At 35.1% G+C, this 14,516-nt stretch overlaps 1 protein-coding gene across 5 annotated transcripts in view; it reads right to left on the minus strand.

Annotated features, from left to right (window-relative positions):
- Nucleotides 1–711: 711 nt before the first annotated feature.
- Nucleotides 712–14,516, minus strand: part of LOC126771051 (multidrug resistance-associated protein 1) — a 36,351-nt gene continuing 22,546 nt past the window's right edge. For 3 of the 5 annotated variants that reach the window (XM_050490729.1, XM_050490726.1, XM_050490728.1), the window contains exons 13-27: nucleotides 14,151–14,327; nucleotides 12,771–12,904; nucleotides 11,470–11,680; nucleotides 11,143–11,259; nucleotides 10,409–10,515; nucleotides 9,967–10,110; nucleotides 9,608–9,683; nucleotides 6,900–7,123; nucleotides 5,491–5,708; nucleotides 4,973–5,171; nucleotides 4,202–4,300; nucleotides 3,895–4,097; nucleotides 3,610–3,824; nucleotides 3,357–3,523; nucleotides 712–3,244 (exon numbers count right to left, since the gene is read on the minus strand). In XM_050490729.1, coding sequence (XP_050346686.1) covers nucleotides 3,050–3,244; nucleotides 3,357–3,523; nucleotides 3,610–3,824; nucleotides 3,895–4,097; nucleotides 4,202–4,300; nucleotides 4,973–5,171; nucleotides 5,491–5,708; nucleotides 6,900–7,123; nucleotides 9,608–9,683; nucleotides 9,967–10,110; nucleotides 10,409–10,515; nucleotides 11,143–11,259; nucleotides 11,470–11,680; nucleotides 12,771–12,904; nucleotides 14,151–14,327 — 2,486 coding nt within the window. In that variant the 3' untranslated portion in view covers nucleotides 712–3,049. Of the gene's footprint in view, nucleotides 3,245–3,356; nucleotides 3,524–3,609; nucleotides 3,825–3,894; nucleotides 4,098–4,201; nucleotides 4,301–4,972; nucleotides 5,172–5,490; nucleotides 5,709–6,287; nucleotides 6,509–6,899; nucleotides 7,124–9,607; nucleotides 9,684–9,966; nucleotides 10,111–10,408; nucleotides 10,516–11,142; nucleotides 11,260–11,469; nucleotides 11,681–12,770; nucleotides 12,905–14,150; nucleotides 14,328–14,516 lie in introns of all 5 variants that reach the window. The other 2 variants (XM_050490731.1, XM_050490730.1) reach the window with 1 other exon arrangement.

Here is a 14,516-nt window from a genome sequence, read left to right on the forward strand (position 1 = left end):
ATATTTAACGATTAAATTGTACTGTTTTATAAAAAAAAGTATATATATATGAATGTATAAAATTAAAAAAAGTCCACAATAGAAATAAATACAAGCAGACTCACAGGTAAGGCTAGTCAATGAGTTTATTATACATGTAAAAAGAGTAGAAGTAGAATGTATGCTCTTAGTGAATTATTTTTTCTTGGTGATCGTGAATGCGTGTGAAAGATTAATCTTGGATCAACATATAATAGAACCAGTTCCGGGGGCATTTCTATCAGGTGTAAGGCACCAATACCACAGCTTATTCTTACATTTTCGCCTCCGGATCTTGGGTATTTTTTTATCGACTAGCGATAACGATAGCGACTGTTGAAATCTTAAATGACTTTTTTTGTTTTGTGTTTATACAATAGCGTTTAGTATATATGTGATGAAACAATATAGTTCATTGCTCAAAATAACGACAGCAAAGAAGTATTATTAACTTTCGAACATTTTTATGAATACTTCACATTTTAACAGACTCTTTGTTGATGTAGTCGATTAGCACCGGCTAATTTTTATTATTAAAGAATAAATTATTGATGTGAAATATGGAAAATAAAATAAATACAACTTTATATTACGATTTTTTTATTCCTGTATTGTGAATATTTGCGTAAACATAGCCTAAAAATTTTCATGTTGCTTGCTGAAATACTTGTTTGTTGTAAAAAAAAAAATGTAAATTTTGAAAAAAATTTTATTGACAAAAATTTAACTGTATAATTGCTCCAATAAGAATTTATTGTTAAGAGTTTTCATATTATTACAGTTATTTACAATTAACTCTTATATTATAAAATTACACAAAATTATTTTTATATTACAAAATTATATTATTATTAAAAAAAACAGTATAGGCAAGATACATCATACAATACAGAATTATTTGTAGCTGCGAATCAACCTACAAAAGACATATATATGTCATTACTTTTCACACTTTTTATAATTAAATAAGTACAAGTTTAGCCTTAGAAATAACTGAATAAGTTCTTTCAACAAAACATGGTAAAAGTTTTTATATTTAAATGGCTTAACATATTTATTAAGTAAAATTGACTTAACTGTTTATGCAGCTTTTATTAATGTAGATATATCGCAAACTTAGACAGTAATTTATACTGTTAATGAGCATTATATTTGAATGAAAAAAATCATCGAAAAATGATGGATATTCTAATATAAACTATTACAAAACTAAGTAAATCCTTAGTGTCTCAGGCACAAAATCTTAAACCTTCAATTTACGTTTATATGCTTTTATCATGGAAATAATAATATTAACACTAATCGTTCAGTTAACAATTAAGGTAACTAAAGCAATTTTTTGTAAATAATTTGTAATATCTTATGACGAAAATAATATAAGTACGTATTTATTTAAATTAAATCAATAAGTTCCACGATTTATTCAAAATGCTTTTTTGTAAAACTATTTTTTGTTAGAGGTACACAGACTTTTAATCCTAAGGAACAGGCAACATAACTACAGGCATGGCGTATCTTAACAAAATGTAAACAAGTAACATAACATTGTTTAGAGACTATGTTTGATCATATAACAAAAATAGAGTCCAACTTCTGAAATGTTGATTAAGTCATATTAATTAGTTGACTACAATCTACTTGTTTATTGGTCAATGACAGAGGATGAAGTAATACGCGACCAATAAGCTTTCAGTATTTAGTCTGATTAGTAAATATGAAATGCTCTTCATTTCAGAAGACTGTCAGTAGGTGATTTGTGCTTTAAACTCTGATTAAAATATATATTTAATTATTTTAATTCGTAAAATATGTGTACTGTGTAAACTTTTTAGTTAGAATGAACACTATTTACTAATCATTAAATAAAAACCTTCAACAAGTCATATATACAACAATATGTGGATTGCACCTGTGAATTGTATAAAAGAACTATAAGCATATCATATGTGTAAGAATAGCCAACTGTTAACTGCTATCTGGCAGTGCTGGAAGATCCTTAAATATTTCTTTTATTATAGTTGAGATAACAAGAAGCGAAAAAAAACAAATGGTAAAGTTTTTATCAACAAAATAAACGTTAAAATATTATATATATTTTTTTGTAAATTTTTAAGTCGCACAGTTTTGAGAGGCTTTTAAAAGGTAAATAAATTCGAGGATTTTAGTTTCAAGTGTATGTAAGATCTAACCCATGTCTCATTTAAAAAAAAAAATAGTTCTTTTAATATGTATTGATACTATTCGGTTTAATTAAAACACTTATTAATTAAATTCTTAATTTCCAATAAGTACGCATTTTTCAATAAACAGGTACGAAATAATCAAATGAATATAACATATCTACTAATATAAACTAATCAGCAACATTTAGAAAAATCTCGTGTATGAAGAGGATGACATTGGCACACATTATGAAAATAAAAAATACTGAAATGATTATGGATACTGTTAACAATATTCTCATAAAAAATTAATGAGACGGATAATGGATTGTATAGTTAATGTCATCCTTTATAAAACGGGATTATAATAATGAATACTTAAATTACTTAAAAGTAAGTACTATATATAAGTAATGTGAAATTATATAAAATATAAATAATTAAGTAATTAATGGGCGGCCTGGAGTGGTAACTATATATGAATAATTATTGCTTCTGTTTCGAGCATATCAATTAAATGTAAATAGTACAAATGTCTTGAGTTTTGAATGATATATATTAATTATTCACAGAGGCTGTATTATATAACACCAGACGTAAAGTATTTTAATGTCAAACATTATAAAATTTGTTAATGTACATCGCCCATTCATCGTTCTTATTTAGATAAGTTTTTGTCAGTGACATTTCGAGAAAACCGTTTCGATAAAATATATTCTAAAGTTATAAAGCTATTCAGGTTATATTTTCAAATTAGGAATTAAAGTTTAAGTATATATGTAAAAAACATCGTCCTATCGGTTTACTCGACAGGTCAGTAACAAATAGAAAACTGGACACGTGTTTATATAAATGCACTATTATGAAACTCAGTTAACAAGTCCGGCATCTTTAGCCATACCGTAGAAAATTGAGTTTTTGTCTTGCAATAGCTGTTCTGGTGGAGCGTATTCCACTAGTTGACCTTTGTCCAGTACCATGACTTTAGTGGAATCCATGATAGTATTGAGACGATGTGCGATGGTCAGAACCGTGCAGGATGCGAATTCCGATCTGATTGTTTTCTGTAATAATAAAATGTCAATATGCGTTATTTTTGGAGTTTTCATAATCTACTTCAATCCACATTGATTATATTTTTTATGTAATAATGAACTTAAGAAATGTAAGAAGGACCTGTATGAGGTCGTCGGTCTCCAAGTCGACGGCGGCCGTGGCCTCGTCCAGCACCAGCAGCGGCGTCTTGCGCAACAACGCGCGTGCCAGACACACCAGCTGCCGCTGACCGACCGATAGGTTCTCACCACCCTCAGAGATCTCATGCAGGAGTCCCGCCTGCAGACCTGCGGGAGAGCGAGCGTCGACAGAATCGTTTAAATATGTTTCTATTGTGAAATATGTTACTTCGACGTAATCTTTAACATCCCACCTTGCACGAACGATTTAAGGTGCGCATGCTCCAAGGACCGCCAGATCTCCTCGTCGGTGTAGACGCCGAACGGGTCTAAGTTCATTCGCAGAGAGCCCGAGAACAGCACGGGGTCCTGCGGGATGATGGTGATACGCGAACGGAGCTGATGCAAGCCGATCGTGGATATGTCGATTCCGTCGATGAGTATCCTGCCGCTCATCGCCTCAACTATCCTGCAACAGGTAGAGCGTGAGCGTGAGTGGGCGAAGCTGGCGGCGGCGGGCGGCGGGGGGCGGGAGGTACCTGAAGAGGCCGAGGGTGAGCGTGGACTTGCCGGCGCCGGTGCGGCCCACGATGCCCAGCTTGTCGCGCGGCGCCACGGTGCACGTGAGGTCCCGCAGCGCCGGCTCGCCCGCGCGGTAGCCCAGCGACAGGCGCTCCAGCTGCAGCGCGCCCGTCTCGGGCCACGTGGAGCCCGGGCCCTTCGCCACCGTCCACGCCGCTTCCTGCGCACGGACGTTTCTCAGAGCACCGGACGAGTCTAAGCGGTGTTCGCTTTTGGTCACCGGTATTCATTAATGTCGTTGCTTTCGTTCGACGATATATTTACCTGAGTCGTCTCTGCGTATTCTTTTATTCTCTCGACGGCTACGATGTTGGTTTCCACTTCGGAGGTCATTCGCACGAGCCAGTTCAGTGTTTGTGTTATCTAGCAAAGACAAATTGTTAATCAGTGTCTCTGCCGACCTTTCATTTCAATTTATAAAAGAAATGTGAAAAAAAATTTAAGATGTTTGAATTCAAAACCAAAACTGATGTTTTACCTTTTATAAACACGTTTCTGTATAATTACTACTCTCAAACTATAACATTAATTTCGGTGCTAATTCGTACATTTATTGATGAAATTCAATAAAGTTAAATCAAAGCAGGAACCTAAGACGGCTTCAAGGTAAGTGAATAAAATTTGTAGATTTTAATACTTAAATATGTCAATGGATTGACCGTTAATTAGACATAGCGTTAATAGATAGGTTACTTTTACTTGTGTTCAGCAAAATAGGCAATGGTATCAAGGTCTTATTAATATCGACATATGGTATAACGGCAATGTCGAACAAAAGTAGACCCTACTTTTGTTACACTGCAATTCAGTGTTCATTCTTAATACTTTCACTGTCGTGTGCGCGCCGAGCTATTTCTCGTTTGGAAGCTTTTGTTAAGTTTGATGAGTTTTAATGAGTTCCGATTGTCACTTAACTGCTCTTTTAGCATACTATGGATTATGAAATACAAATATGGATGCATAATATCGTAGTTACATTTTATTAAGCTTGAAACAGTCGGGTTCTTACAACTGTACTACGAAGTGAATACTCACCTGCAGGGCATAGCTGACGGAGAGTCCGACGAGGCCAGGATTGATGGTGTCCCTGCCCAGCACGGCGAAGAGAGCCGCGAAGAATATGATGAGGTTGCCGATCATCTCGAGCCGCACTGCGAGCCAGCGGTTGGCGATGCAGCTCGGGTAGTAACACGACTGGTTGTGGTCCACGCCGCGCTCAGACTCCTCCACGAACCTGCGGGCGACACACTGAACTCGAGACCACGAGAGATCGGACAGCCGTACACCAATGCCGTATCGAATTCGGTTTGCGTTTTATGTTGATTGTAACATTGAGCTCTAAAAATAAAATAATAATGCGACTGGCTCTTCAAATAACTATAACTTTAAGAATTCGATTAAAATAACTGTTCTCGCTCTATATAACAAGTAATTATTGAATACTGTATTAATCGTTCTTCGACACTTAGAAGAGACGAGAAATTGCTACAAAATTTACGCGATAAAAATATCAAATACATTAAAAAGTTTGTTATTAATACAAAAAGAAATACCGTTCCGTGACTCCATACGCTCGAATTGTAGTCGCCCCGGTGATACTTTCCCCGAAGTGCGAGTAGATTGGGGACCTCGAAACTGACTCGAGTCGTTTCAACTGTCGCGAAGTGGCCACATAGAAACGCTGTATGACGTAGTAGACCACGCCGATAGGCAGGATCACAGCCATGAATATCGGTGTCGAGAAACTTATCACGAAAAGAGTTCCAAGAACCTATACGAGACATTTAACATATTATATATTTGACAAACGTTAAATCTTACGCAAAACAATTTCATTTCTCAGAAATACATTTCCCTTGACTTATTGCACAAAATCTACTTCGAATACTGTGCCCGTTTCTTAAAAGCATTAAATACCTTATAGAATTGCATATACTCGTAATTGAATAATAAAATGTTGCGTAAACGTTCTTTTAATAAGTTTGAATTTAAAAACATACCTTGGGATCAGTTTATAATTTATATCATACCACGTGGTAATGTAATTGTTAAGAGTATCACATTATTCCATGAAAATGTGAATATAAGGCTAGAACATGAAAGCAATAAGCAATTTAAATATATAATAGAAAGTGTAAATTATAGTGCCGTGAACAGAAATGAATAAATTAAATACCGCTTTGATATTCAATGTGTATATTAAGGGCACAACATCAGCTTTTACCCTCTAATTGTGCGGTTAGTTAGCAATAATGACAAGCTAAAATATAATTTTAAGTTATGTTATGAAAGTGTAGTCAAATAAAAAAGAGATATTGCAGATATTACAAGATCAAGATGGCCTGATTACCTCAAACGCGCAATATATAACGTCCGAGGCTTGCGAAGGAAGCGACGTGTCCACAACGTCAACGTCTTTAGAAAACCTAGAGAGTATCCGGCCGACAGGCGTCACTTCGAAGAATTGTAAAGGAGCTTTAAGTACATTGTCCAACAGAAGCTCATGCAGAATACGCGCAGCCCGCCAGCACGCCAAATATGGCATTAAGTCCGTGAAAAATGACGATAGCGCTGTAAAAACGTCCACCAAATACATTAATCTATCCCGATACAATCTTCGATTCGCTTCAGTCAACAAAATAATGAATACATCATTTACGGCGTTCGTCGAACAGTCGGATCGCTCGAACGAAACGAAGAAATTATTGAAGTGCATAGTCGAACTTGACAGAGTGCGCTAGATTTTCTAATAAAAAAACATGCTCTAAGATTTAACGAAAGAACTGAAAATTAAGCAAGCCAGAGTGAGATTACCGACCGGTACGCTACATGGTAAAGGGCCAAAGAAATGGAATCGGTTCGAGGTGAACGCACGCGTAACAATAAACTGATCCCAAATGCATTACAATGCGTCGAACGAATCGCCTCCGAGGGTAGCGGGCTAGAGTCTCGGGTGGCGTACCGCAAAGAAGCAGGAGGTCCAGCCGCGGAGCGTCATGGGCAGCACGTTGTCGAGCACGTCCACGTCCTTGCTGAAGCGGTTGAGCACGCGGCCCACGGGCGTGCAGTCGAAGAAGCCGATGCTGGGCGCGCGCAGCACGCCCGCCAGCAGCCCCGCGTGCAGCGCGCGCGCCGCCGCCAGCGTGCCCAGGTACAGCACCAGCGACGACACCGACACCGACGCCACTGCGCACCACCCACGGACCTCGTACACTCACGCCGCACATTCTCATCGGACTTTATACATAGACGGCTCCGTTACGTCCGACCGACTAATCATTCCGAAGCATTTGAAATTGGAATTCATCTCTTTAAATTCACACTGATATTATTACCTCGAGTTTTGTTTTATCTTCCAAAATCGAGTGGGCAGATGGTTTTTAATAAGATTGATTTGACAATTAAACTATATTAAATTCTCAATATCTTATGAAACGTGTTCTACTCGTATTCAAAAATAAGACACTGCATATAAATAATTTTTAATATTTAGAAAAAAATCCGTTAATGTATGAATTATGTTGCTTATTCGACACAGATATAGATGACATAACCAGATATATTAGAATGTTGGTGTAAATGAAACTCTGGTGTCGTTTAAAAAAGTCATCGAAAACACAAAGAAGTATGCATAATACCTGTGGCTTGACGCTTCGATTAATGTTTTCAAATCACGATTTGATGTACGCGCGTGAGTGTTCCGTAAACATGCATACTTAAATTGTTTTGATATACAAATCTCACTAACTCTTTGTATAGCAAAACAATAGTTCTTAACGAATTATAAATAAACATCTACTAATTATATACATAAAATAATAAAACTTATTAATTTGCCCTCACAGGAACGGAACACAATCACGTATTACGTAATAAAGTTTAAAATAATTCAAAAAGGCGTATTATATAAATTGAGTCTCTATTTTTAAAACTAGTTGCTCCTCGCAGTTTTACCGGCGTTAAACGTTACTGCTCGTAATAAACTCGTATAAAATGGTTAGTTGATAACGTTGCTCAATATACCGCCTAACTTTAAATATTTATTCATATCGGATTGATAAATCTCGGGATTGGGACCTTTAAACAAAAAAAAAACGACTTTATAATATTAGTAAAGATATACTAGCCAATCGCCCCGGCTTCCCACGTAGATAATAAGAAATATGTATTTTGAATAGAATTTGTGTACAATTCGTTCTTAGTGAGCGTCTACGTCGGGGAAGCAGTAACTGTGACAAATTTCAATTCAATCGAGCGGATAGTTACGTATATAATATATATACATATTTAGGTGAAAATGCTACTAGCTCAGAAATTAAAGTATACATCATAAGTATAGACTGACTTACAAGGTCAAATCTTGTTAGCTGAATTAAAACCATTTCCTCATAAGAGGAACATAGGCCACTGTCCGGAGGAAATAACTGCTCAACGATCGAGTATCAAATTTTGTTTATTTATAATAAAAATATTAACTATTCAACCGATCATCATGAAATTTAACATTCACGTTCTCAGGGGTACGTAAAGGACATAGGGTAATTAATACCTGACAAACTGCCGTCCACCCCTCACACGCGGGTGAAAACTAATGGCGGATAAAGTATTGCCGATAAATTCATTGCCAGTTATAAATATAAAGTTATAAGGGCACGGAGGTCGTACTAACTTATTATTAGATTCTTAAAGACCATGCAAATCGTAAAAAGTAATTATACAACAAGTACATAATTAAAATAAAAAAGTAACGTATAAACATAATGCATGCAAGCTTTATTTTAACTTTAATAAAATATATTTTAAATGACACATGCGAGAATAAATTTTGAATCGAAATATAACAAGTTAGGTAACACTGAAAATAAATTAATACGGAAATTAGTTTTTTTTTTAAATATAAATCCAAAAAGCCTTGAAATAATGTATTCATTATTTAATTGACGTAATAATATAAATATAAAAACAAAATTAATATAAAGAATCTTATTAAATAATATGTATATAACGATTTTAAACCACAACCATATTTATGTTAATAAAATAAAACAGATAATGTTCGTAGGACATATAATATTACCGTTAATATTATTAGTATAAATACAATATTGCCAAGAGTTAATGAGGATTGTTAGTCCGTAACCATTAAAATCACATGAAAGAGATATATAAACAAATTGTGATAAAACTTGTATAATTGTGTAGACCTGTGGCTCTCAAGCCTCGGTTAACGACACACGTGCATTTCAAGTTTGTCAGTTTACGAAGTTTTACGGAGGAAGAACATTAAGGAGACAATAAGAAATTGTTTATGAGAAATAATAAAAATTTGTTTTAAACAAAGTTGATAATCTCTACCGCACCCGCGATACCGAGTTTTAATTTTGCTTGGATCCATTTGAGCAAAACAATTTTAAATTTTTCATTGTGTCTTAATTTCAGAACGTGTTCTGAGCGATAAAACGGAATCGAATCGTCTATTAACCGCTTGTTTGTAAAAAAAAATACGGATCACATTGTCGTTCCGAAAAACGAACTTAATATGTTAATATAATAGATGTGAATTAGCCATAATAATTTTTAGTGACGTTGAGTGCGAAGCGTTTGACTTTCGTTTAAATGATATATTTGTCTGTACATACTGCCCTAATGAGTCTTATTAACTAAACTTACCTTGTCCAATGCCGAGTCCTCCGTAAACGCCGAGGTACAGATCACGCCTGCTTTTGTCTACGGTACCGTTAACCAACTGTAATTTTAAGTATTATTTATTGACAAAGATAAAAATATTTTTATGATATATTTTTTTAAGTTTTTAAGTTTTTACTCTCGAGTTCGTCAGTTAGTTGTCATTTTTATATTGAACAGAAAGGACAAGCAAATGCGCCATCTGGTGGTAAGTTATCACCATCGCCGATAACATATAAGTCATTCCTTACTCGGTTAATACGATGTCAACCATGGAATCTGAGATGTTTTTTCTTATGACTACTATGGGGGTGAAGATAAAAAGTGAAATAAAAGCTAGTCACCATGGAGTCGTCGTTGGACCACTGCGCCAGCCAGTAGTTGGAGCCGACCTGGAACAGCTGCAGCACGAGGTTCATGAGCACGGTGATGGCCGACGCGGACACGCCCACGCTGGTCAGGTAGTGCTTGTACACGCTCCACTTCACCTGCACACGACACGCTTATTACTCATCGAGCTGACCTCTCGCACTTGTTGAGCCATTTTGTAAATATCTACAACGATCTTAACAAAATACCTAACGGTTAAACGGTTCTATTGGAAAAACAAATATATTAACATTTTCTTTTTTAATAATAATTATATAGTTATAATTTTAATGTTTCGACTACCTTATACATAATATCAAGTACTTTCCTTTAATAGTAATATCAATACAAGAGATATCAACACCGACGTGACAGTATTGAGTCCATTGTGCAACCGCTACGATAGTAAAAACTTACGCTGCCAGTTTCAGTTTTTTCCGCTTCGATTAATTTATTCTTTTCTTTCAATTCATTGGGAGTAGCTTCAGGAGTACGTCTCTTCATGCTGCTACCGCGACGGTCTCCTACGATAAACGAAACGTTCAATAATTATTAATTAGCTTACATGTAAAAGAGCTAAGGTGGCGCAATTGTTTGAACACGTGATCTTAACCAAAGTAAATCCGGGCAACTACTACTTGAATTACTAAACTTTAATGTGCTTAATTGTATGTTTATAATTCATTTCGTGCTCGCCGGCAAAGGAAGACATTGTGAGAAAACCTGTATATGTCGGATGAAAATCTGCTACACATATATCGACAAACCCGCATTCGAGTATAGTGGAATGAGATCCAAACCTTTTGTCCAACAGGAGAGAGACCTTAGCCCAATAGTGGGATATCAGGAGGCAAACAGGCAGTGGGCTTATGGTAATGAGAAGCGAAACAATGAACTAATGTTAATTGTTTTATATAATACATAAGCCTATTTGCGCAATATTTTGAGTATGATAATGGTAAACTTATACCTATTTAGCACAGTTTTTTTTTTTATTTTTTAAATTGATCTGGCAAATGGCAAAATGCGGTTTTCATTTTACACAAAAACGTACTATAGCCATTTTAGTCTAAGGCTAAAGCTGTAAACTGAAGTAATTTGTAATTTAACTGAAGTATAAGTATCGAGTATATTCCAGAAGTTGAACTTACCAGCGGCCGGTTGTTCAGACTCTGAAGTGCTTTCCGAAAGTGAACGAGCTCTTTGCAGTTTATTTTGGAACTCGGATCCGAGTTTACTTTCCAAATCATGCTTTAATTCGATCAATTCTGTAAACAAAAAAAAAGAAATATGTATTAATGAAACATGTACAATAGAACCAAACAACTTTATATATGTATTACAAAAAATATAAATATTATAGCAAACCCTCTGATGTATATTTTAAAAATAGGAACCCTAAATTAAAAATGATTTTTGTGAAGATTTAAAGAGATCTATTGGACAGAAATGCTATTTTAAATATTATATTATTTTACCTTCAGGAGAAGTACGTTCTGCATCACTCAAGTGATGCAAAAGGAATTCAGCGAAAGCGCCTTTCTTCTCCAGCAACTGTTGGTACGTTCCGGCCTCGGAGACTTCACCATCGCGCAGAACTAAGATGTGGTCGGTTTGCGATAAGTACGACACGTTGTGCGTCACCCACACACGAGTTTTATTTTTCAGTAAGCCATTCGGGCCAATAACCTGCAATAAGTTAGGCCGTGGAGTAAATATCTAAACACTAAAAAATAAATTAGTTGATATTGAAAATTTTTTTGTTTGCCTTAACCGATGTTAGCGAGAATTTCCGAGAGAACGGAATTTAAACACTGTTTTTTTACAGAAAGTCGACAATAACTTTATATCGGCCCGAACTTTTCAAGCCCAGGGACCTCTGGCTTAGCAGCCTAATAAGCAAACCTAACGAAGTAGCTAAAAAGATATTTGACAATCGGCATAATTGTTTAATTTGTTTAATTTGTGATTATAATTCATCTCGTGCTTGACGGTGAAGGAAAACATCGTGAGGAAACCTGCATGTGTCTAATTTCATTGAAATTATGTCACATGTGTATTCTACCAACCCGCATTAGAGCAGCGTGGTGGAATAAGCTCTAAACCTTCTCCTCAAAAAGGGAGAGGAGGCCTTAGCCCAGCAGTGGGACATTAACAGGCTGTTACTGTTACTGTATAATTGTTTCATGTAACAGATAAAACATTTATTAGTTTTTAAAGTACAAATTAGGCGTTAGATGATAAAGTTTCTTGTTTAATTATAAGACTACGCAAGGGCAAAGATTATTACTGCACTTCAATTACAAGAGCTTGTTTACTTATCGATGCAAAATGGATAAAAAATTACAAGTGTTTGTCCATTGAGCTGCATTCATATTTAATATAATTTATAATTTTCATTTAACCGAATAACAATATCTTTAAAACGCGTATGAGAAATGTTTCAAGTATATGTTTTTTAACTATGATCTGTGGATTTTTTTATATCCTTCAGTATATATTATTCGCTTGTCAACGAATATTATGTCTATAAGTTGAGAATTAGGCATTGAATTGGTTTGTCGTTGCCTATTTAAATGTAGATAATATAAAGTGAAACTGTACATAATATAATTAAAATATGCGACACGCTAACCGGTCAATCCTGAACAGTTTTAATATTGCGTCACAGAGGACTTGCAGTAATTGTAAATGGTCTTTGACTCTTACTCTTGTCAGTGAGATTTTCACTTTTTTTCTACTACCAAAGTTTGTTTGTTCATAATATCAACACAAGTACCTTATCAAAGATATGTTTGCCGACGTGCGAGTCGACCGCGCTCAGCGGGTCGTCGAGGAAGTAATTGTCTGCGTCGTAGTACACCGCTCTGGCCAGCGACACTCTCTGCTTCTGACCGCCCGACAGATTAATTCCTGAAAGTATAAAACATTTCACATACTTTGTTATTACAAAATACAATTTGTATTATATTGTGAAATATCTCATTAAAAACAGTATACAGTCAATCGTCATCTTGAATGATGAAAAAATGAAATTTATATTTTTACATTATATCATATAACCATTGAATCTGTGATCTTTAATGCACTGATCACGTATAAACGATTCAGTTAAATAATTTTATAAAATCCGTTACATAGCTACGCAAGCTATGATTATGCATCTTCAGCACTTTACGCGAATATGAAAAACTGTAGACAAGTACTCGTATAAACGATCCGGATAAGTCTGTACCTTTGGTCATTAAAAAATTCACTTGATAAATCCTTGACAAACATAATTATTTAAAGTTAAAACACATATCATTAAAGAAGTCGCCTGGGATGCTCGGCAGATGTGAAACAACAATAAAAAAAAACAAATAAAATAAGCCTCGTCGCTGTCCCGTCCCTTTCGATGTCAGACCATACCATTAAGCCTCTTCGGGGTATAGGGATCAGGATAGGCCTAATCCCTATACCTCTCCGCCCGTCCTATTCCTAAAAGCACACTGCACGTTGTTTGGTTATTCAATTCTCATGTAAAACCCTCGCTTAATACTGGTCTAAATTACAAAGGTACATGGCAAATTTACAGGAAACGCTTAAAATTACATTGTTATTTATATTTAACGTAAGAATGAATTCTATGTCACAGATAAGTTAATATAATTTAATGTTAATTTTAGATTTGATGTATTTATTATAGTTTGCCAACGTAAGCCATAAAAACATCGTTTATTTGTTATTATCAAATAAAATATATTATTATATTATTAATTAAATGTATTATATTTTTCATTACAAATTATCTAAATAATTGTGAAAACCGCATCGATGTAAAGTAGCAAAAAAGGCAATTAACGACGATAATTCATAGTATTAGAGCATGTCTACAACTTAGCAAATATATTGATAAAATACATGTGAACGATAACGGGATACGCGAAACATATGTCATACAAGCGCCAATGGTGGTCGTACGTTTAAATCTGATACCGGATCCGATGCATTGCTTGCAACTAAATAGAAAAAGAACAAGAAAAGGATGATACTAATTTAAAACGAATTTAGAAATATGAAAACAAAACTATAATTAAAAAATATCACTTTCATGTATTTAGGATAAAACGGTAAACAAAACGTAACAGAGTCGTAAGAAAACTGATTCTTGTTTCACCTTTTTCTCCAATTTCCGTTTGATCACCTCCGGGCAAAACATCGAAGTCCGGTTTGAGTGCACACACGTTGATCACGTTGTTGTACTTGCTCTTATCGAGTGACTTGCCGAAAATAATATTGTCTTGCAGGGTCGCATTTTGAATCCACGCCTGTTGCGACACATATGCTATATTACCTGTACGAAACAAAATATTTAATTTAATTAGCAGCTTACAACTAAACCACAACAAAAACGAAATAATTTATACATATTCAAATCGTTAATGTAATATGGTCGAGTAAAAAGCATACGTTTTTCACAATAATTCATGAGAGCAGTGACTATTGACGGCATGTCTTCAACGCGCTGTCGACAGTGAAATCA

The sequence above is a fragment of the Nymphalis io genome, chromosome 10, assembly GCF_905147045.1.
Source record: "Nymphalis io chromosome 10, ilAglIoxx1.1, whole genome shotgun sequence".
Classification (NCBI taxonomy): domain Eukaryota; kingdom Metazoa; phylum Arthropoda; class Insecta; order Lepidoptera; family Nymphalidae; genus Nymphalis; species Nymphalis io.